Source organism: Myxine glutinosa, chromosome 10 (assembly GCF_964187855.1).
Source record: "Myxine glutinosa chromosome 10, kmMyxGlut1.1, whole genome shotgun sequence".
Lineage (NCBI taxonomy): Eukaryota > Metazoa > Chordata > Myxini > Myxiniformes > Myxinidae > Myxine > Myxine glutinosa.
In genome coordinates, this window is record NC_136270.1 from 128,398,390 (window position 1) to 128,422,986 (window position 24,597).

At 44.3% G+C, this 24,597-nt stretch overlaps 1 protein-coding gene across 5 annotated transcripts in view; it reads left to right on the plus strand.

The window, feature by feature from the left end:
- The window catches only part of LOC137433759 (neurabin-2), a 286,357-nt gene that overhangs the window by 243,676 nt on the left and 18,084 nt on the right, over window positions 1-24,597 (plus strand). For 4 of the 5 annotated variants that reach the window (XM_068126043.2, XM_068126044.2, XM_068126046.2 and 1 more), the window contains 2 exons: window positions 7,813-7,857; window positions 17,029-17,157. In XM_068126043.2, the coding sequence (XP_067982144.2) occupies window positions 7,813-7,857; window positions 17,029-17,157 (174 nt within the window). The remainder of the gene's footprint in view (window positions 1-7,812; window positions 7,858-17,028; window positions 17,158-24,597) is intronic. The other variant, XM_068126045.2, reaches the window with a different exon arrangement.

Genomic DNA, 24,597 nt, shown 5'->3' on the forward strand with positions numbered 1-24,597 from the left:
ACTTGCAAATCAGCATACTTTCAGCTGCAAAAGATCGCATCCATTCACCACTTTCTTACTCCTCAAGCTGCTCTAACTCTGGTCTGTGCCCTTGTCCTCTCAAGGCTAGACTATTGTAATTCTTTGTATGCGAGCTGCCCTCAGTTTCTCTTGGATAAGTTACAAAAGGTTCAAAACTCTGCCGCTCGTCTTGTCTGTAAGGCGAAGAAGTCTGACCATGTTACTCCGCTTCTTGAATCTTTACACTGGCTGCCTGTCTCTGCTCGTGTGCAATACAAAATTTGCACACTATGTTATAAATCATTGTGTGGAACGGGACCTCACTATCTCTCCGATTTGCTCACTCTCTATGAACCTCGGCGACGGCTTCGTTCAAGCGACGACTCCATGACCTTAGAGCCGCCGCGCACCAGCACCAAGTCGTTTGGCGAGAAATCCTTTTCCTTTGCTGCACCTTTGCTCTGGAATGACTTGCCTTCCTCTGTTCGACATGTTGACTCTCTTCCTGCCTTTAAAACCTCCCTCAAAACCTATCTGTTTCACAAGTCTTTCAAAGTCAAAGTCCTGTTTTCCCTTTGGTTTGAGGTGGGACAGAGATCGAGAGTATGTCTGTGTACATGTGCGGGGGAGGGAGGGGAGGAGGAGGGGGAGTACACATCTGTGGGTTTTGAATGGGGAGGGAGAGGAATAGGGCAAGAGTGAAGGTGTGTCTGTGTGTGTGTATGTTTGTGTATGTGTGTGCGGTGTGTGTGCGTTCGCATGATAATGTAAAGCGCCATGAGGGTCGTTTACTCTGCTTGATGGGGCTATATAAGACTCCTTTATTATTATTATTATTATTATTATTATTATTATTACATGTCGAACGGCAAAATACCGGGCTCCTTATGCGTGGTCGTATTTCCCATCTAAGCTGCCTTTGAAAGTGTTGCATTTGGATGCGGCCCTCTGTCCTATCTGTCCCAGGTGAGAGGAAGGTGGCAAAGTGCGCTGCCTCTCCCCTTGCCACCATATTATCCACCTAAGGTGTGTGTGTTTCTATATATCCATTGCAGCCTCTCACTTGTATTAACGGGAAACAAGAGGGACTCAACACCTCTCATTCTCATCCACGGATATTTCTTGTAAATCCTATATTTCCTTGAGTCCGATTTCCATCCAGGAACACAAAGCCATCACAGGTGCCGTCACGGGCACTCTCATGGGTCGACCCATGAGAATATCATGCAGGGACAACCCCGTCTTTCTCTTTGCCATCGACCGCATGATCATCAATGCCAAAGGAATGGCCTCTGGCCATTTAAGGCCCTTCTGCTCGCATATTTTGGTGATTTAATTTTTCAAAATCCCCTTTTGTCGCTCAGCTGCTCCCGCCGATTGCGGGTGATAAGCACAATGGAATCGTTGATTGATCTGTAGTACTTTGCACAAATCTTTGTTAATGTCTGTAGTGAAATGTCCTCCCTTATCACTCGAGATCTTATATGGTATGCCATACCTACAGATATTCCTTCATCAGCAGCTTCACTACTGTCGTTGCGTCACATTTATGGCATGCATACGCCTCGACCCATTTAGTGAACATATCCACAATTACCAATATGTAGTACAACTGATGACACTGTGGCATGTTTACAAAATTGAGTTGGATGTGTACGAATGGCCCCCAGGGGGGTGGATGCGCCCCAACTTTTGTCTGCGGCTGAGCCCTGCCTACGTTAGACGCCTAGCATATTACGCATCTGCGGCAGAGCCGCTCCGCTATGACCGTAAAACCTGAGGCGTACCATGTCCTACACACTGTACTTACTATTCCCCCCTTGCTAGCATGGCCATGACCATGCGCCAGACGAGCAAGCCAAGGCAATAGGCCTTTGGGGGCTACCATCTTACCATTTCGTACCCATAGACCAGTGGCTGTTAGTTTTTCACAGCCAGCTTTTACCAATGTAGCCTGTTCGTCTTTACTCGCCACTTCCTATAGGGCGATAACATCCTGTACAGTGGGGACCTCTGCCGGCGCCTTCTGTAGGCATTGAGGCATCTGGTAATCCAGCTGCATATTTAGCTGCCATGTCCGCGCTTGCATTCCATTTTGCCACTTCGTCTGTTGCCTTGGTGTGAGCTTTACACTTAATGATAGCTATTTCTGATGGGAGCTGCAAGGCTTCAAGCAATTCCTCTATCAGTTCACCGTTTTTCACCGGAGTGCCGGTGGAGGTGAGGAAGCCATGCATTTTCCAAATGGCCCCTGCATCATGTGCCACACTCCAAGCGTATGCGGAATCAGTATAGATATTAACCTTTTCCTCCTTAGCTACCTTACATGCCGCGATCAGCGCACATAGTTCCGCTTTCTGCACCGAGAATGTGTCCGGGAGCCGTGCTTGTACCGCCACCTCATGGTCAGTGCACACTGCATAGCCTGCTCGTATTGTACCGTCCGGTGCCCGTGCAGCCGATCCGTCCGTGCACAGTACAAGGTCTGCGTTGTCGAAGGCAACGTCTCGCATGTCTGCGCGTGAAGCCGTCGTGGCTTGTATTACCTCATGGCAGTCGTGTGCGTCGCCGTCGTCTTGTGTCGGCAGTTGGGATGCTGGATTGAGGGTTGCACACCTCTCAATCATGATGTTGTTGGCATTTATCAGTTTAATTTAATATTTCAACGTCCGGGCTGTCGTTAAATGCTGCGTCCGTGCCTGCAATAGAATCGCTTGTACACTATGGGGCGCTCGAAGGATAAGCGGGTGTCCCGGCACTACTGCTTCCGCGTGCTCGACCTGCGTGCGCCCATGCTGCCGCCGCCACGGATTTGAGGAATGTCGGCAGTCCTCGGGCTACCACTTCTAACTGTGAACTATAGTATGCCATCGGCACATCTTTGAACCATGTCGCTGAGTAAATACTGCTTGGGCAAATGCCCCTCTCTCGTGCACATAAAGTACAAATGCCTTGTCATAGTCCGGAAGTCCTAATGCTGGAGCATCCGTCAATGCCTTTTTAAGGTACTCAAAGCTATTCAGTCGCTCTTCGGTCCACTCTACCTGCGGTGGTGCGTCTTTGAGCACTGCATCCTGCAAAGGTCGTGAGACGGGTGCGAAGTCTACTATCCATTCCTGGCAGTATCCCACTGAACACAGGAACTGGTGCATCTGTCGCTTTGTCCGTGGCCTAGGGATGTCTCTAACCACCTGGGTGAGTTCCCTCTCTCCCTTTCTCAGGGTGTGGCCAGGTACACCACACTGGGCTCACAGAATTGCAACTTATGCTCACAGAATTGCCGGCAGCACTACGTCCGCCAAGTCTTTTTGCAACGCCCTGGAAAACAATGTCGGGCTATCGCAAAATCCTTGACGTAACGCGGCCCTCATACGTAAATGCAAACAAAAAGAGTCCGGATGTACGGGGACGCTAAAGAAGGCGGAACACATGTCTACCACCGAGAACCATGCCGCTTCCGGGGCCACTGCAGTAAAGATAGTGGCGGGGTTGCGTACTACTGCGGCAATCCCCTCAATGAACTTATTCACGGTTCTAACATCTTGCACCAAACGCCACAATGCCTTCCCGGGTTTCCTTACCAGAAGGATCGGCGTGTTACACGGGCTCTGTGTTACAACCAGGATACCTTGTTCTAGCAAGGCAGAGACCACCGGGGCGATGCCTTTCGCGGCCTCTGGCCGAATGGGGTCGTACCTTTGGGTAGGGTCCCGTCCTACCAATGGCGACCCGAACGAGCGTGGTGTGTTGGATTCTTCCGACGTCGTTGGCGTGTCTCGTTCACAGCTGCGAGGGCACCTGGTTCAAGCGCTCCCACTTGCCGTCTGTGGAGTCCTGCGGTACCTTCTTCTCAATGGGCTGTAGGGCCACCTGCTCAAACACTCCCGTTATTATCGGCCACACCCCCATCCAACAATACCCTTGTCGATTGGCCAACTTAGTGATGGTTCCCTCATTGGCCGGTATGGTTTCACCCGTCCCATGCTGTTTTAGTCTTGCAATCATTGGCCCTATGTCTTCCGGCCGACGCCCCAATGCATTTGTTATTGAAACATGTGGAACCGAACAATTTCAAAGTTGTGTCAATTCCATTTGGGATGTCATCAATTCTGCCTCAACCGCGATACCCTCCGGGTCCCATCCATACATTTCCCAGTTTCAAGTTGGACTGCCGCCCCTACTCTCCCTATACTTTACCTGCATAGTCTTCGTCCGTTCCCTCTGAATCATAGTATGCCGTACAATGCAATAGATCAAAATTTTCTGCTGGGTTAATTTGGTGCTTCCCCATCCATTCCCGAATCTCATCGATCTCTGTTACCTGCTGTACTGCGTGCTCGATTGTTTACCTGTCGGGGGTAATTATCCTCCACCACCATACCTCTGGGGCGGCCTGCATCAACATGCATAGAACCTCTGACCTATTCTCATAGGGAATTTCTAAATACACCCTATCCAGGGGAACAGCGCACTACACAACCTAGTTTACACAACAAATCCCGTCCTAATAAATTTACCAGAGTATTTGCAGCCAAGAGGAAAGCATGTCGCTCCTCCAACGATCCACACTGTGTGGTTAGTTCTTCCGATAGCGGAATACTTCCGCATTGGAAGCACGTTCCGCATGGCACAGGGGGTGCCGAGGGCACCACCTGTCCGGGCATCTGTCCTGTCCACTGTGGGGGCCCAGTGGGGTACTCCCTCGTGGCTTTGTTAAGCGGAGCCGGCCTACTGCCGGCCACAAGTGCCCATGATGGGCCAAAGCTCTCAGGCGGAAACCCTTGGGTATCTGTACCATCACTATCTGAATCCTCCTGCTGTTTTCACCAATACTTGGGGGCTTGACTCTTTCCGGCCCCACTGGCCATTTGCTCTTGTACCAACATATGTAACATATCTTCCTTTATCGCGACCTTGCGTTCCGTCCTAGCCTGACTTTGGTCGGCGGCCGCGCATAACTCGTCTGCTCGTTGCCCCTTCCATCCGAGCACCACATATTTCAGATGCTTCCGGACGGGAGGTAAAAGTCCTTCCACAAACAAGTTGGTGAGCAGTAGTCGCGGGATATTTTCTGCGGCCGCAAACCCCCCATGGCTAACTAAAGTCAGTATTAATCGTTCCAGGAAATCGCTGGCTCTCATCCTTTTTCTGAGCAACTTTACACACTTTATCCCAGTCCTGGTCAGGTGGCTGAAGTTCATTGCGTATGGCGTTGAGAAGGATTTGGACCAACGCTTTCCAATCATCATCCTCTTGACCGTCCACTCGGTCATCTGGCCAATGGGCGACTAACTTCGCCCATCGCCAAACCCCGGATGGGAGTACTTGGCTGCACATTATCCCTATATCCCGATGGTTGGGGGAGTGATTAATAATCCAGCTACCCACCTCACTTTTCTGTAGACGCATTCGGATCCATCACCAGGGGCTTTAGGGTTCGTTCCATAGCAGCCAACTTACTTTCCTTCCACGGCCGCTGTACTTCATGCGGAATCTGGGCACCCCAGTTGGCTGGATCAGGGTCCGGCCACATCCCTATCTCGTACATTGGCATAGTTAGTAAAGGAGGGGGTTTCTCCGTCGACCTTTCGTTTGCCATTCTCATCTGGGCCCCTACTAACAAGGGATACATAGCGAATGAATCACCAAATAGGTTGGTGGGGAAAAAGGGTGAAGGTGTAGGGGCAGGACAGGAAAAGGGGGGTAAGCAAGGGGAGGTTGGGCCTGGACCTCGGCCATCGGAGCTGCAGCCGCCACTGCCGAGGCTGCCAGTTCGGGCCCTCTCCCTTCTTCCATTATTTGTGCTAGCCCTGCGATCTAGGCTCGGTGTGGATTCCCGGCCCTAGCGGGGCCAGTTTTCCTCATGGTTCTGTGGTCCCCACTGGTCTCGCTCCCCCTTGGGGAGGCCCTGTCATGAGTACCTGTCGTACTGCCGGCAGCATCTTTTGCCCATCTCCTTTGGTATGCTGCGCATTTTGAAGGCTTCCCCTCAAACTGGCCTTTGCAGGTTGATCCTCTCGATGGAGACATTCCTCAGACCACCAGCTGAATGGCTCCCAGTGTTCTTTAGATTTAGTTATCACTTTCTTCTCCTTTCAGCTCAATACCTCACGTAAATTTTCAATGCATTCGTGCTTAAACGTCCCCTCAATAGGGAACACCAATTTGCTATTCTTGGTCTTACGCATCCATGCGTTCCATAAATCCATATCCCTTACAGCTTTTTCCCCATGTTTCTTAAACATATACTCCACGGCTGGCCCGTCCTCGGGGAGGGCGGGCCACCAGATGTTACTTGTCCATTACCAATTTACTGGTTTTTATTTCCCTTCCTTCACACCCCATTAGGTTTAAGGGAACGCCTCTTATCCGGCTTCCCCCACTTACGGGTGCATGGCAATACCCGTAGAGTGTTGCCGTCATTCAGGTCCTCAAGGCCGAGTACCCAGGCTTTCTCTCAAGCCTGCCTCTTTGCTGGCCTCTAAGCAGGTGTCCAGGGTGCGTGTGCGAGTGCACAAGTGTACAGACAGTCTCTCAAGCCTGCACCATTGAAACACTCACTGCGCGTCCAGGTACAACACTCCCGCCGGACCTCTACGCGTCCGATTGTGGGCTGCGTCACAAGCCTGCCTCCTTAAAACACTCGCAATGCGTTCGAGTGTCCAGGCTAATACCCAACCCTGCTGGAAACACTCACAAGTGCTCGGGCCCCAAGCCACTTGAATCTTCCCCCTTATCTTTAACAAATCTCTGCACACTCCATTCCCATCCGTTTTCATTCGGATACACGCCAGAGATCGGGCCAAGACAGAATCATCCACTCAATGGCGGCAAGATACCGATTTACCGAGAAAGTTCTCACCTTTTTACTGGGTGCCCGGAAACCTTGCCGCCACCGAGCCGCGAACTCCTCTCTCCCCCCTCCGGATCCCATCCTCGTCGGCAATTTGTCGAAGACACCAGACCCCCCAACAGGAATAAGTACCCTGACGAACTCGGACAATTGCAAGAGATTTATTAGAGACACATGCATGGAAGAAGTTGATTGGCGTATAAGCGAGTAACACCAATGTGACTGCAAGGTAACATCAATGTTCGTCACAGCAACACACACAACTTCTTAAAGAACCACAACCAACCATTGCTTATATACTTTCTCAAAGCACAAAGGAATTCTGAACAACTAGCTGCTTTGCCTCAAAAGGGAACAACTTTGAGTCAAAGGAAAGTTATTTCCATCTCCTACACCAAAGTAGTCAGGGCAAGATAAGATTCAGTTACACCTCTGCATTAGCGGACTTTGCCAAGTTAAATGGCCTTTATAGGGAGGGACTGTTTATCAAGGTCAGACAAAGGCTGTTCTCTCAAATGTGCTAACAGCCAGATGGCTAGCAGTTGCCAGGCAACAGCCTAGGGCTGCCCCGGAAATAGCACACTGGTTTCTTCTGCATGGACCACTGCTGCCTTTGTCAGGACATTACTGAGCATGAAATCCCTGACATGTACATACATACTTACATACATACATGCATGCATACATACATACATACATACATACATACATACATACATACATACTTGTACATACTGCATATGTACGTGTGTATGTATGTACTTGTAAATCAATGATGGAACCACCACTGTGTCTTTTGTGAGCATCTCATTCATTAGTCTGTTTGAACGACCCTCACAGTAAAATGTCGCTTTGCCAATGCAATGCAAATGTGCAATATGTTGTGACATCACACGGTTGTAATTTTTGTTGGTCACGCCACGTTTACCAAAATGCAGCTTTCTTCTTCCATTCTGCAGATATCCCTCTCCTGGCCATCTTTTTTCAACCGCTCATTAGATTTGGTACAGTACTCATTCCGTTTTTCTTTTTCTTTCATCTTTTCCCATTGTTGCATCCCCATGTGGTACACTTCCTGTATTTTTTGCTCTTATCGTTGCCAAATTTGCTATAACCACAAGCGAATGTGCATTGCTCTAATGTTTCACACGTTTAATGAATCAAAGTGTTGTCTTCATATCATTTAAATATTTGTCCATTCTTCGGGTCCACTCTCCCCCCCCCCCTCCCCCCCAAACCCCTTCCCTTCCACTCCATCCACTGCTCCCCCACCCTCTTCCTTCCCCTATCCACCTCCTGTCTATGACTTCCACTAACTGTTTACCTGCCAATCATTTCAACTGCATGTGGAGAACTCCTTCACAGTAAATCCATTATTATACCATTTTTAACCCACAGTACATCCTTTATTATACCGCATTTAACTCAGTTTCTCCTTTATTATCCCTTATTTAACTCAAGGTAAATGCTTTATTATACCCCATTTAACCCACAGTAATTCCTTTATTATACCATGTTTAAATAGGTTTATCCTTTATTATCCCCTATTTAACTCGAGGGAGATCCTTTATTATACCCTATTTAACTCCAATAAATCCTTTATTACACACTATTTAACTCACAATATATCCTTTATTGTACCCTGTTTAACTCAAGGTAAATCCTTTATTATACCCTATTTAACTCACAATATATCATTTATTATACCCTATTTAGCTCACAATAAATCCTTTATTATACCCTATTTAACTCAATAAAACCTTTGTTATACCCTATTTAACTCACAATGAATCCTTTATTTTCCCCTATTTAACTCACAATAAATGCTTTATTGTACCCTATTTAACTCAAGGTAAATCCTTTATTATACCCTATTTAACTCACAATATATCCTTTATTTTACCCTATTTAAATCACAGCAAATCCTTTATTTTACCCTATTTAACTCACAGTAAATCCTTTATTACACCTTATTTAATTCAAAGGAAATCCTTTATTATACCCTATTTAACTCGCAATAAATCCTTTATTATACCCTATTTAGCTCAACGTAAATCCTTTATTTTACCCTATTTAACTCAAGGTAAATTCTTTATTATACCCTAATTAACTCACAGTAAATCCTTTATTACACCCTATTTAGCCGAAGGTAAATCCTTTATTATACCTTATTTAACTCAAGGTAAATCCTTTATTATACCCTATGTAGCTCACAATCAATCCTTTATTATACCCTATTTAACTCATAGTAAATCCTTTATTATACCCTCTTTAACTCATGACAATTCCTTTATTATCCTCAACTTAACTTCCAAGAATTCCTCTATAATCCTCAATTTAACTCATGAAAATTCCTTTGTTATGCTTAATTTAACTCATGAGAATTCCTTTATTATCGTCAATTTAGCTCGTGAGAACTCCTTTATTATCCGCAATTTAACTCGTGAGAACTCCTTTATTATCCGCAATTTAACTCGTGAGAACTCCTTTATTATCCGCAATTTAACTCGTGAGAACTCCTTTATGAGCCGCAATTTAACTCGTGAGAACTCCTTTATTATCTGCAATTTAACTCGTGAGAACTCCTTTATTATCTGCAATTTAACTCGTGAGAACTCCTTTATTATTCGCAATTTAACTTGAGATCCCCTTTATTGTCCCCAGTCGCAACGCGGAGCGAAAGGGGGACTATGGTTTGCCCCTCCGTCCGTGTGTCCGTCTGTCCGTCCGTCCGTCCGTGCAGGCGGGCATGCATGCGTGCGTGCAGGCGTGCGTGCGTACATGCATGCGTGCGTGCGTAACCGAAGGACCGCATTCAAATTTGTTGTGTGGGTGCAACCCACGTCAAAATCCAAGATGGCCGCGCCATGTATGTCTGACGCCATGTATGTCTGAACCTTGTGAGCAGAATATCTTGAAAAATAAACGAACTACTAACTTGTAATCTTGTGTGTGGGTGTACCTAGGCATAAGGAAGAACCCTATTGAAAATTGGGTCGCCACGTCAAAATCCAAGATGGCCACCGCCATGTATGTCTGAACCATGTGAGCTGAATATCTTGAAAAATAAGCGAAGTTCCAACTTCTAATCTGTTGTGTGGGTGTATCTAGGCATAAGGAAGAAGGCTATTGAAAATTGGGTCGCCACGTCAAAATCCAAGATGGCCACCGCCATGTATGTCTGAACATTGTGAGCGAAATATCTTGAAAAATAAACGAACTACTAACTTCTAATCTGGTGTGTGGGTGTATCGACGCATAAGGGAGAACGCTATTGAAAATTGGGTCGCCACGTCAAAATCCAATATGGCCGCCTTGCGTCTTCCACTTTGTCAACTCGCATCACTTCACCGACGGGGGACCTAGGCGTAACGCTTGTTATCCTCAATTTAACTCGCGAGAACTCCTTTATTATCCTCAATTTAACTCGTGAGAACATCTTTATTAGCCTCAATTTAACTCGTGAGAACATCTTTATTAGCCTCAATTTAACTCGTGAGAACTTTATTATCCTCAATTTAACTCGTGAGAACTCCTTTATTATCCCCAATTTAACTCGTGAGAACTCCTTTATTATCCCCAATTTAACTCTTGAGAACTCCTTTATTATCCCCAATTTAACTCGTGAGAACTCCTTTATTATCCTCAATTTAACTCGTGAGAACTCCTTTATTATCCCCAATTTAACTCATGAGAACTCCTTTATTATCCTCAATTTAACTCGTGAGAACTCCTTTATCATCCTCAATTTAACTCGTGAGAACTCCTTTATTATCCCCAATTTAACTCGTGAGAACTCCTTTATTGTCCTTAATTTAGCTCGTGAGAACTCCTTTATTATCTTCCATTTAACTCGTGAGAACTCATTTATAATCCTCAATTTAACTCATGATAATTCCTTTATTATCCCCAATTTAACTCGTGAGAACTCATTTATAATCCTCAATTTAGCTCGTGAGAACTCCTTTATTTTCCTCAATTTAACTCATGAGAATTCCTTTATTATCCTCAATTTAGCTCGTGAGAACTCATTTATAATCCTCAATTTAACTCATGAGAATTCCTTTATTATCCTCAATTTAGCTCGTGAGAACTCCTTTATTTTCCTCAATTTAACTCATGAGAATTCCTTTATTATCCTCAATTTAGCTCGTGAGAACTCATTTATAATCCTCAATTTAACTCATGAGAATTCCTTTATTATCCTCAATTTAGCTCGTGAGAACTCCTTTATTTTCCTCAAATTAGCTCGTGAGAATTCCTTTATTTTCCTCAAGTTAACTCATGAGAATTCCTTTATTATCCTCAATTTAGCTCGTGAGAACTCATTTATAATCCTCAATTTAACTCATGAGAATTCCTTTATAATCCTCAATTTAGCACGTGAGAACTCCTTTATTTTCCTCAAATTAGCTCGTGAGATACTCCTTTATTTTCCTCAATTTAAGTCATGAGAATTCCTTTATTATCCTCCATTTAACTCGTGAGAACTCATTTATAATCCTCAATTTAGCTCGTGGGAACTCCTTTATTTTCCACAATTTAGCTCGTGAGAACTTTATTTTCCTCAATTTAACTCATGAGAATTCCTTTCTTTTCCTCGATTTAGCTCGTGAGAACTCCTTTATTGTCCCCCGTCGCACCGCAGAGTGAAAGGGGGACTATGGTTTTCCCCTCCGTCCGTGCGTGCGTGTGTGCGTGCGTGTGTGCGTGCGTGCGTTGTTTTCCTCGATTTAACTCATGAGAATTCCTTTTTTATCCTGAATGGAACTCACGAAAAGTACTTTATTATCCTCAATTTAACTCTTGAGAACTCCTTTATTATCCTGAATTGAACTCATGAGAATTCCTTTGTATTCCTCAGTTTAACTCATGGGAATTCCTTTATTATCCTCAATTTAACTCGTGAGAATTCCTTTATTATCCTGAATGTAACTCACGAAAAGTACTTTATTATCCTCAATTTAACTCTTGAGAACTCCTTTATTATCCTGAATTGAACTCATGAGAATTCCTTTATATTCCTCAGTTTAACTCATGGGAATTCCTTTATTATCCTCAATGTAACTCTTGAGAACTCCTTTATTATCCTGAATGTAACTCACGAAAAGTACTTTATTATCCTTAATTTAACTCTTGAGAACTCCTTTATTATCCTGAATTGAACTCATGAGAATTCCTTTATATTCCTCAGTTTAACTCATGGGAATTCCTTTATTATCCTCAATTTAACTCTTGAGAACTCCTTTATTATCCTGAATTGAACTCATGAGAATTCCTTTGTATTCCTCAGTTTAACTCATGGGAATTCCTTTATTATCCTCAGTTTAACTCATGAGAATTCCTTTGTATTCCTCAGTTTAACTCATGGGAATTCCTTTATTATCCTCAATTTAACTCTTGAGAACTCCTTTATTATCCTGAATTGAACTCATGAGAATTCCTTTGTATTCCTCAGTTTAACTCATGGGAATTCCTTTATTATCCTCAATTTAACTCTTGAGAACTCCTTTATTATCCTGAATTGAACTCATGAGAATTCCTTTATATTCCTCAGTTTAACTCATGGGAATTCCTTTATTATCCTCAATTTAACTCGTGAGAATTCCTTTATTATCCTCAATTTAACTCTTGAGAACTCCTTTATTATCCTGAATTGAACTCATGAGAATTCCTTTGTATTCCTCAGTTTAACTCATGGGAATTCCTTTATTATCCTCAATTTAACTCGTGAGAATTCCTTTATTATCCTGAATGTAACTCACGAAAAGTACTTTATTACCCTCAATTGAACTCTCAAGAATTCCTTAAGGAGAGTCGATTTAACTAATGAGAATTCCTTTATGAGACTGAATTTAATTCTTAAATATGATAAATATGATAATTGATTTGATTCTAGAGAAGTCCTTTAATATGGGGCTGACAGGATGTCCATTGGGTACGCACATTCGCCTGGAAGCTGTTTACCCTGGGTTTGAATCCCGACCCAGCTATAAACTGTCATCCCTGTGTTTCACAGGAAGGGTGATTCATCAATGTGTATGCCGTTCTCTCTCTCTTGGACACAGAGCTGGGTATCCCATCTGCCAACATTAGCTGGTAGATGTTAAATAACCCATGGTGTTCTTCGTGAAGAGTAGGCGAGCTATTGCCGGCACCATGAACAAATTACAAATTCCTGCCCTAACTATTTCGTTGAGCGTGAAAGATTTGGGCTGAAAATTTCCCCAGACAGCCCCACGATGACGTGGGAATAATTGTGGCCGTGGATGAAGAATAATAATAATAAGAAGGCTATAAATATGATACTCAATTTAACTCCAGGGAAGTACTGTATGAGAATCGATTTAACTTAAGGGCAGTTCTTTATGAGACTCAATTTAACTTCAGGGAAGGTCTTGATGACACTATTTAAACTTCCAAACTAAGTTTGGCATGCTGGCTCAAGTTTTTTTATTCCTCTGCCGACAAAGTCACCATAGGCATCATGTTTTTGGGTTGTCCATGCATCAGTCCGTCCGTCTGTGATAGGTTTTCGTTATCGCGATAACCTGAGAACAGCTGAAGGGATCCAAGTCAAACTTGGTATGTATAATGAGGTAAAGATGAACTGATTAGACTTTGGGGTCAAGAGGTGAAAGGTCAGAGGTCATTTTAAGTTGCAATTATTTTATTGCTGCAATAATGTAAGAGCTGATGACGGGATCTAAATCAAACTTGGTATAGGTATATGTATAATGATGTAAAGATGAACGTATTCGATTTTGGGGTCACCAGTTCAAAGGTCAGAGGTCATGTTAAGGGAAAATTATTTTACCGAGCTAAAAATTCAGCATCAAGAGGTCAAAGGTCAGTTTCTGTAATCGGTTTTTGTTACCACGATAACTTAAGAACAGCTGAAAGGAACTAAGTCAAACTTGGTACAAGTGCGTAAAATTATGTAAAGATAAATGGATTACATTATGGGGTCAAGAAGTCAGATGTATTGTTCGGTAAAAAAAAAATTGTTACTGTGCTAAATTGTGCATCAGTGATGGGATTTTGACCAAACTTGGTTCAAGTATATATATATATATAATGATGAAAAGATGAACTGATTACATTTCGGCATGAAAGGTCAAAGGTCAGCGGTCATGTCAAATATATGTTGATATTTGAGAACAACTGAAAGGATTTAAAACAAACTTGATACTATAATGATGTAATAATGTGGGCAGAGGCATATCGGTCTACGTCACGACGTCAGTGTTGTTCTAGTTTTTTATACTTTTATAAATACAGTTTTTCAAGAGTCAGGTTTTATGAAAATAGTAAAACAAAATTAACCCACTGTCAATTTAATCTTGCTCTTCCATGAGCCTCGCTATTGTAGATCAAAAATAATCGTAAATATACAGTGCCTTCAGAAACTGTTGCCACCCCTTGACTTTTTCACATTTTGTTTTGTTACATCTTGAATTTAAAATGTATTAAATTGAGATTTTTTTGTCACTGATCCACAAATAATGCCCCATAATGTCAAAGTGGATTTTTTTATAGAATATCTCACAAAATAATAATAATTTAAAAGCTGAAAAGGGTTTAGTCAATAAGTATTCAACCTCTACTATGACACTCCAAATTGAGCTCAGGTGCATCCAATCTCCTTTGGTCATCCTTGAGATGTCTTTACAACTTGATTTGAGTCCACCTGTGGCCAATTCAAATGATTGGATATGATTTAGAAAGAAACACACCTTTCTATATAAGGTCCCACAGTTGACAGTGCATGTCAGAGCAGAAACTCCACCATGAAGTCCAAGGCAGAGCTGTTTGTAGAACTCCGAGATAGAATTGTAAGGGAGGTCTAGATCTGGAAAAGGGTATAAAACAACAATTTCTAGTGTTTTTTTTTTTTGTATACAAGATCGAGGCTCGTGAAAGACCTAATATTAATCACCCAAAAAGTCAAACCGACACATAAAACATATAATAAGGGGAGCGGTAGACAAGATGGGGAGAGAGGGGGAAGGACACAAACAACATTTGAGAGCAGGAACATCGAGAAATCTGTGGGAGGGAGAGGGCTTGGGGGGAGGTGGAAGAGGTATAAAACATGGACACTGCAAGGACTTCCAGGAAAGAAGTTGGAATTTTAAAAAAGTGGATCTGGGGTGAATTAGCGGGGGTAGAAAATATCAAGGTTTTGGATGGGGGAAGATAAGAGATGGTGGTGAACAGCTGTTTTAAAGACCTGGCGGGAGGAGTGGGATTGAAGGGAGTGAGGGAGTTTGTTCCAGAGGCGGGAGAAAAGAAGAATGAAAGAGTGAAGGTGAGCAGAGAGCCTAGATTTTGGCAGTTTAACCATAAGAGGGTTGCAGGCAGATCTTGTGCGACCTGTAGGAATATTTGGGGGAGCAAGGCCAGAGAGGAGTCGGTGGAAGACAGAAAGACCAGCAACCTGCCAGCGTGAGTGAGTTGAAGGCCCTTGGAGTTAGCTTCATCACGGGAGATTCCAATGATTCCGGTATTCAATGTTGAAAGTTATGTTGAAATTTCTGTCCAATGAAATGTTAAAAGTTCCCAAGAGCACAGTGATCTCCCTCATTAGGAAATGGAAAGAATATGGAACTGCCAAGACTCTTCCCTAGAGCTGGCTGTCCGACCAAACTGAGCAACCGGGCAAAAAGGACCTTGGTCAGGGAAGTGCCTAAGTATCCAATCTCCACTCTGACAGAACTACAGAGTTCCTTGGCTGAGATGGGAAAACATCCTGGAAGGAAAACGGTCTCTGCAGCATTTCACAAATCTAGGCTTTATGGGAGAGTGACCAGATGGAAACCACCCCTGAGAAAAAGCTACATTACGGCACACCTTGAGTTTCCAAAAAGGCACGTGAAAGACTGAGAGAACATGAGGCAGAATATTCTGTAGACTGATTAGACGAAAATTTAACTATTTAGCCTGAATGCAAAGTGCTATGTCTGGTGGAAACCGAGCACAGCTCATCAAACATCTAACACTATCACTTCCGTGAATCATGGTGGTGGCAACATCATGCTATGGGGATGCTTTTCAGTGACGGGGACTGGGAGACTTGTAAGGATAGAGGGAACAATGAATGGAGCGAAATCCAGGCAAATCCTTGAGGATAACCTGCTTCAGAGTGCAAAAACCTTAGACTGCGGCGAATATGTATGTTCCAACAGGACGATGATCCCAAGCATACAGCCAAAGCAGCACGGGAATGGCTTCAGAACGAGAATGTGGAAGTCCTTGTGTGGCCCAGACAAAGCCCAGACTTGAATCCCATTTAGAATCTGTGGAAAGACTTGAATATTGCTGTTCATCGACTCTCCCCATCCAACTTGACAGAGCTGGAGGAAATCTACAGGGAAGAATGGGAGAAACTTCCCAAATCCAGATGTGCAAAGCTGGTACAGACATACTGAATAAGACTCAAAGCTGTAATCGCTGCTGACGTCACTTCTACAAAGTATTGACTCAGGGGGTTGAATACTGGGTACTTATGTAAATTAGATATTTCTGTATTTCATTTATTTATTTATTTATTTTTTCTTTGTATACAACACCGAGGCTCGTGAAAGAGCTAAAATTTGTAAAAATTAGTATACATTTTTTTAATGAGAATGTGTTGCGGAAGGTAAACACTTAAACTTCCATCCTAAGTGTAACTGCTCATCCAAACGTGTAACTGGATATTTGGATATATTTGGAGCAATGGAAGAGTATATTGGTGTAATCAGGTTTAAAATTGGTGATTATGTGAAAGCAGATGTCTTGAAATGGGTGTGTAGATGTCTAAAGATCCTACACTTCCTGAATTTGAGTGCTACTTCACCAATGGAACAAAGGTATATGAGTATTGTGGGAAAACTTGTGAAAATCACGAATTTACACAAACTTCAGTTTTGTTTTTAAATTACCCAACCAAGATGTGCTGGTTAACCTTGAACTGCCCTCACATATACATATACAGTACAGTGTTTTTTTTTTGTTTTTTTTGTGGTGGGTCGTGGAGAAGGGATCAGGTTTATCGACCTCACTCAAGTTGGTGTCATCTAACAATCTGAAATATCATGATATTGTGCTCAAAGCTGGTACCCATTTATTCTAGTGCTTTGAACACCAATACATTTGGTCTTATCCATACCTGGTGACTCTTCTGTTTGTAGAACTTTTCATTTGGGGAGCACCTCATGACGGGAACTGCCAGCAGTAGCAGCAGTTGTGATATGCCAGGATGGATGCCTCAAGAGCCTGACATGGGACGTTCACACACCTTTGTGGTCTCTTCCAGTGAGGTGTGTGAGTGCATTTCATTAATGACTTCTCACACCGATGTTTGCTGCTGTTTTAGTGTCACTTCCCCAGATTTATTATTTTTATGTCTAAGTCATGAAAGGATTTGAATATTTAATTGTTTTATTTCTGTTTTCTTATTTCCTGTTTTTGACCTTTCATTATTGTTCCCTCTTGCTTTCTTTTTCTGACCACATCGTCATTCCAACCACTCATTTGGCTTTTCATCCTCTGAAGGCAAATGCTAATCAAATGCCATTAGACGAACAGGATATCGCTGAGATACTTGCCTTTTACTTATCTCCTGTCTGTTTCATTTCTGATGGAATGGGATCTCAATCAATCAAGAAGATTGGTTTATTAATGTAGCGTTTTTTTATTTAGGAACACCAGCTGAATGGCCTGTGTACAACGGGCACTTAGGTACTGTTCTTCTCAAAGAGCTCATGTAACCATGTTCTGTGATAGTTCCATTATTTAATTAGTTTCAAATGAAATTATTTTGTGTGCACATCAATCTTTACAATTGAATTATAGCTTCAGTTTCTCATCCACTTATGTGCTCGCACGCACACCGCCAGGGGGCATAAATTCGGCTTGATACCATACATATGTACATGCAAACATACATACATACATACATACATACATACATACATGCATACACACGTACACACATTCATACGTACATACACGCATACGTACATATACACATGCATAAGCACGTATGTACACATACATATGCATACGTACACACATACACATACATGCAAACATACATACATTCAAACATTATATCCACATACACAATAGTTGCATTTCACAGTGAAATGCTTTAAGATTATCATCGTATAAAAAGACATCATAAAGCATTTCAATGTGAAGAACAACTTGATAGTATAACTCACAATCTTACTATAATTCACCAAATGTCCGTCCGTTCGAAGGTACCGCAAAAACGGCTGAACCGATCGCAACGATATTTTGGGTGTGTAATCCTGGGATCTCCTGGAGTAAAATAGGCTAGATTGTTTTTCCAATTTCAGCTTTGGCCTCCAGCATTTTCAGGTTTGGACTCCCGCATAACGTTATTTTCCCGGGTGCTGCACAAACGGCTGCACTGATCGCTGCACAGCTGCACTGCACGGCTGCACCGATCAAACTCGGTGACCTCAAAGACCTTTTATAAGGACACGGGTTGAATCCCTGCTTGAGAGAATGCCAACCCCCTCCCCACCATCACGGTCGTCTCTCCAACTCACAATCCCACGAGATATGCGGAAAGGACGACCCAAAACCAATTATCTTCTTTTTGATTCGTATATAAACATCATTAAAAGTAAATAATGACGTGAGTTTAATTTCTACATGAGAGAATTCCACATAGCTATTTGGGCGGTGTATACGCTAACAGATCGCTGTCTCCATCGATCTTGCCAAGGCCGTAACACCTATCGGCTCAAAATCCTTTCAACTGTTGACTTGGTAGTTTTTACAATGAAGGAAACATTAACAATGTTGGGAAAAGTTTATTTTGTGATTAATTTGTGATTGGAGTTATGTAGTTTGGAATGAAAAAAGAGACAGAGTTCAAGTAAATGACGACATACCGTGATGGTTTCTACCTTCTAAACATGAACTTCGCTGATCGCCATATGCAGATTCGCCACGGACCCATGATTGAAGTTTCCATACGTGAACGTACCCGTTTGTTTGCGAACGGGTACGTTTTTCATGAAAGTCCTTCACGAATATCACATGATAGGTCCTGCCACAAGTTCATGTCACACTCCAAACCTGTCCACCAAGTTTCGTGCAAATCTGTCCATAACTTTTTGAGATATCGTGCTATGTATCGTTTTTTCCCCGCTATAGCGGGGGTTAGCCTTGCGGGCCCCATGACAATCATGGTTCCCTTTTTGAGGCAATGTTTTTATGGCCGGATGCCCTTCCTGACGCCAACCCTTGGTCGCCTCTTACGATGCGCAGGGATACGGTGTACCTATTCTAAATCGGGGTACACACCGGGATCATTCCTCCCAGCAAGCTCAAGCTGGTACTCAATTTGCTGACCTCGGAAGGATGACAGGCGGAATCCGGATCTTCTCCAAAATCTAATCATTTCGTCCTTGTCACATACATTACCTCACTGCTAAATTTCGTCCGAATCCGTCCACAACTTGTTGCGATATCTTGTTCAGAGACAGACAGACAAACAAACAGGGGTGAAAACATAACCTCCATCCACCTTCGGTGGTGGAGGTAATAACTTTTCAGAAATCCCCAAAGCCTTGTACACACAATTACGCTATTACATATAATTATACAAACACAAGCTGGGAAACTGAGAAATGGGCAGATGTAAAGAAGTTTCTGTGTATTGCCGTCTCTTCCGGTCTCGCTCCTTCTGCTCTCTCAATGCTCCGACTCTTTCTATCTACTGCAGGATGCACGTGTTCTTCCAGACACCTCCTGGTTAAACTTCCAAAATCCAGGCTGACTGTACACCTCAACCCTTTTATTCCTCTTTTTTCTCCCCTGTATGGAAGGAACCACCTTTCAGGGGCTGTTCTGTTCTGCTGTTCTCACTCTTCCCTCCAGGACTTCAAGCAGGTGTTGCACCTCCATCTCATGTCATCCCTCATCTCTGTGCACAATCTTTTCATCACATTAACCCTACATAACCCAACCCTCTTACTTGCAGGTTACTGTGTTTCCTCCTCTCCTGTAACCTCTTTTCCTGTTCATTCATTACCTCTGCCACCTAAGGTGGGCAGAGGTTATGTTTCACCCCTGTCTGTTTACCTGTTTGTTTGTCTGTTTGTCTGTGAGCAGGTTATCTCAAAACGTTATGCATAGATTCGGACAAAATTTGGTGGACAGGTTGAGTGTGTGACAAGGACAGTTTTCCAGCAATTCTACATTATTGCGAGCCTTTTCCCCTTCTCCCTCCTTTCTGTGGGATTACGCTTCACCTTCTGTTGTTCTACTCTTCTATGAACCTAAAACACTTGCATGGAGAGAGAATAAAATGTCAGGGATGGAAGAAAGAAAAGAACAGGCCCAGACAGGAATAGCTCAATGAAACTACACTTATGTTATACCCTTCAAATTTGGCAATGTCCTGATTGGTATATGGAAAACTCGTTAATAATGTGAACACTAATCCACATATTTACAAGTGATCCCTGCGTTCAGTGAAAGCTGCTTATGTAGGACAACTGAAGCAGCACTTTGCACACAGCATGCAATAAACGGGCTAGGGCAGGTGATCTAGCAGCACCTTGATGAAGGATGATGATCGGTGTAGATCAAGAACCAATTTGAAACGCAAGGGTTGTCAGGTATGTGCTTGAATTTTCTCATCATTAAAACGAAGGTCTAATTAATGGCTTTAATAGGCCGTGATGGGATTTGAAAATTGTTTTCCACTTGAAACACTTCATTCTGACCTTAGAGTGCAACGGTCTTCCAATATCACTTCGTAGTGTCCTTCGTCACGTTCATACACCTGTTGGGTCAAACGTTTGTTGAAGTACTTTCCTCAAAATCCTTTGAACACACTATCTGCACTGACTACCCATGGGCCTTTCTAATGTTATATTTTTATTCAAAAGATGCGTTTTGTACAAATCGTTAACTTTGTGTTCTTTATATTTCAAAAGGAACTTACCTGACTGTGTGGATCCAAAATGGTGAATGCAGTGATTTTCACACGGTCTTATTTGGCAGCCATGCCACAGTACAACCTCGTCGATAACTCGTTTACCACCGAGTTATTTAGTCCTGGTTATAGAATGGACGAATCCAATGAAACTTTTTGCACCTCGTGGCCTTCCATTACTACTTAGTGCTACATAAAAGTTCACTTTTGTCGTTTTTGATCGAGGCTGCCATGAGTGCTGCCGTACCGGTGGATACTTGTATCCCGGTAAACGTCTCGCCATGGCAAAGCTCACACATGGACGTGTACTGCGGTTGCCTTCTACGGAGAGATACACAAAGCGTGATCGTATTGTTACGTGGAAGGGGGGGGAGGGGTCCATAGCAAGACTTTAAGTGTAGAATAGTCTGTGTGTTTTGAGCAGGTTAGATTGCCATGTAACAGGGACCTGTCAGAGTAACTCGTTTGTTACACGTGATGTTGGGGAGGCAGCATATGTAATTTATAGACAGGGTAGACGGATTCATTTTGTATGTGTTTGTACCTCTTGTTTGTGGGTGAGGCTAGGTAAGGACTTCTCAGGACAGAGGCACATGTGTCACATGTGTGCTACGAAGCTACCACGAGCTCTCTAGCCAGTGTGTGCCAGCCATGGCGTCGCAGTGTGATGTTGAACCAGATGTGGCAATGGTTTATTTTTATTGGGGCCTCCCCATAGGTGTTGCACCAGCAGAAGAGGACTCCGACCAAGAGGAAGAGGACGACGAGTAAGTGGTTCACAGAGGAGCTTGTGATGCAGGACATGTGTGTGGTTTTGCTCTGAATACGTTTTGGGATTGACAAAAGCTGGTATCACCCTGCCTTTGGAGAGGGGAAGTAGGCACCTCACTTGGAGGACCTGGAGAGAAGATGGAGGGCAAACCCGGAGACTTCATTTGAAAAGGACAAAGGGGGGCAGGACGTCTGGTGGAGGGGCTGGTTGCAACTGCCGTTGCTCACGGGAGTTTTACTTTGGCGCTAGCTCGTGTCGTCTCCCACCTGGTTTCCAAAGCAGGCTGCACTGAGCTCTGTGTCCACCCTGCACATCATCGACAAAGGGAACCCGCTGCATTCTTACCTTGTTGTAAAAGTGTGTTCTGTGGTGCCTAGAGGCGCTTAAGTTTTGCGCTTTATTTCTCATCCTTGTAAATAAGTTTGCGTGCTCTCATCTACCTCTTTGTGTCTTTTGATACACTTGGTTCATGCCGTTTATTATTTTGTCTTATCTACCCTCTTCCCTGTACTTTTCTCTACAGTGTGTTACGGTTTGTGAGCGTTTCTTCTTCCTTCCCCCACACCCCCCTGTGAGTTAGACCAGGTGGTTTGGTCCATGGGTATAAAGCCTATGATTGGCTGTGGTGCAGGGGGAGTGGCCAGGAAGGTGATTTAGAGGAGTGAGTGGCCATTTTGGGAGAGGGCTTATGGCAGAGTGCTTTTCGGGGGTTGTCGAGTGTCCAGCTGCAATCTCTCTACCGGAAGGGTGACGTTGATCGAACTCTTGTTGCCTACTCCTACCCTCTCGTGCTGGGCCTGCCTTGGGGCCTACTCGTGGACTTGCCTACTCCTACCACTAGGCCTGCACTGGGGCCTACCACTAGGCCCGCCTTGGGGCCTACTCGTGGACTTGCCTACTCCTACCCTCTCGTGCTGGGCCTGCACTGGGGCCTACCACTAGGCCCACCTTGGGGCCTACCACTGGGCCCGCCTTGGGGCCTACCCCTGGGCCCGCCTTGGGGCCTACTACCGGGCCTGCCCTGGGGCCTACTCTTGCACCGGCCTACCCTTGGACCGGCCTACCCTTGGACCGGCCTACCCTTGGACCGGCCTACCCTTGGACCGGCCTACCCTTGGACCGGCCTACCCTTGGACCGGCCTAGTCTAGGACCGGCCTACTCTTGGACCTGCCTACTCTTGGACCGGCCTACCCTTGGACCGGCCTAGTCTTGGACCGGCCTACTCTTGGACCTGCCTACTCTTGGACCGGCCTAGTCTTGGACCGGCCTAGTCTTGGACCGGCCTACTCTTGGACCTGCCTACTCTTGGACCGGCCTACTCTTGGACCGGCCTACTCTTGGACCGGCCTACTCTTGGACCGGCCTACTCTTGGACCGGCCTACCCTTGGACCGGCCTACTCTTGGACCGGCCTACTCTTGGACCTACCTAGTCTTGGACTGGCCTACTCTTGGACCTGCCTACTCTTGACTGGCCTATTCGGGTTTTCCCTCTCTTCTCCCTTCTTTGTTTTATGTGTAGGAAGAGATTTTCGTGTGATAATAGATAAATAAAGACCGTGTGATTGAAGGCTTGGTCTGGTGTGCTTCAGGCCGTAACAAGAGAATAAACCCTTTAGAAGTTAAGAAGCCATCTGCTTTCCGTGCATGTGCCGTCAGTAATTTTGACTCATTTGAATGATCCTTGGGGAACGGTAAAGTTGTAAAAATAACTGAATGCAGTGGAGAAGAGACAATATGGGCTATCTCCAGGGACTAGAGGTCCCGGTCCTGAGGCATACCATGTTGATGGGAAACTCAGACGTGACAATATGTTCCCGTTCAGAGAACCAATGATCCATGAAAAAATGAGCAAAACTGCTTCAGTCCCACACATTCACATGGCTATGGGTCGGAGGAACACACTGCCTAGGATGGACCCCGGCAGTGCCAAGCTCACCAGTGTTTGACAACGACCCATGGTTATACAGTTCATGATATTTACAGTACCGGCACGGTATATATTTTCAACATTTAATCTCGTCATAGGGAAAGCAGGATATGTGTTGTGGAATCCTGTAGATCGGTATGTTTCTCTAAAATGGGATGTTCAATCACCAGGGGTCAGATTAGCCCAATATTGTGAGAGATTTCCTGCAGGCCATTATTTGTCATCCTATGGCCTACCATGCGGCCAGTCCTACTCGTCATCACATGCTTGTGTGGGACATCCTTGAAAGAGCCATCAATTATCATCTTGCTAGCAGAGTACCCGCCCTGCAGATGACCTTGTTCTAAGCATGCAACAGGCTCTTCTCACACACACCTTTATTTGAGTGGTGTATAGGCAATTGACAGCTCCCTCAATCACTTCCAAAAATAAAAAGCCCGTGTTACACGCATGAAGCAAAAATATTCTTACTGGTTCTATTTCAAAACACATCACTGCACTGGCAAACGTGGGGACAGGAATACTGTACTATAAAGGGTGGGGACTTGCAATACCCTCTTCCACCTAGAGGTGGCACTACAAGATAGAATATGCAACCCCCCGCCCCCCCCCCATCCTCCCCCTCCTCACCCCCCAAGACCACACCGGCAAAGATAAAACACCCCCATACATGAATTGGGGTCATGCTGATCCTATGTAGCAAGTCTGTATGCAATCAGGCCAGAACTGTAGGAGTAGTAGTGCGACAAACACACACAAGCACCGCAGTCTGTGAATTATAGTAAGGATACCAGAGGCATTGCATGATCTATAGGCTGCACTGGGAGAGGAATTGCATTACATCCTACAGGACAATCGATTGCAGCATTAAGACACACCGACTGGCCCATTTACCATACCAAATGGGGGCAGCACACCCTTTCAAAGTGACTGCCTACTCTTCCTGTTCACCCTGATATCGTTTTTGAGCTGCGACATTCCGCCAAAGTGACCAATACACCTTTGGTGGCTTTCCTACATGATGAAGGTTCCACTTGATGAAAGGTAATGCATTTCTAAACCTCTTGGTCACTATTT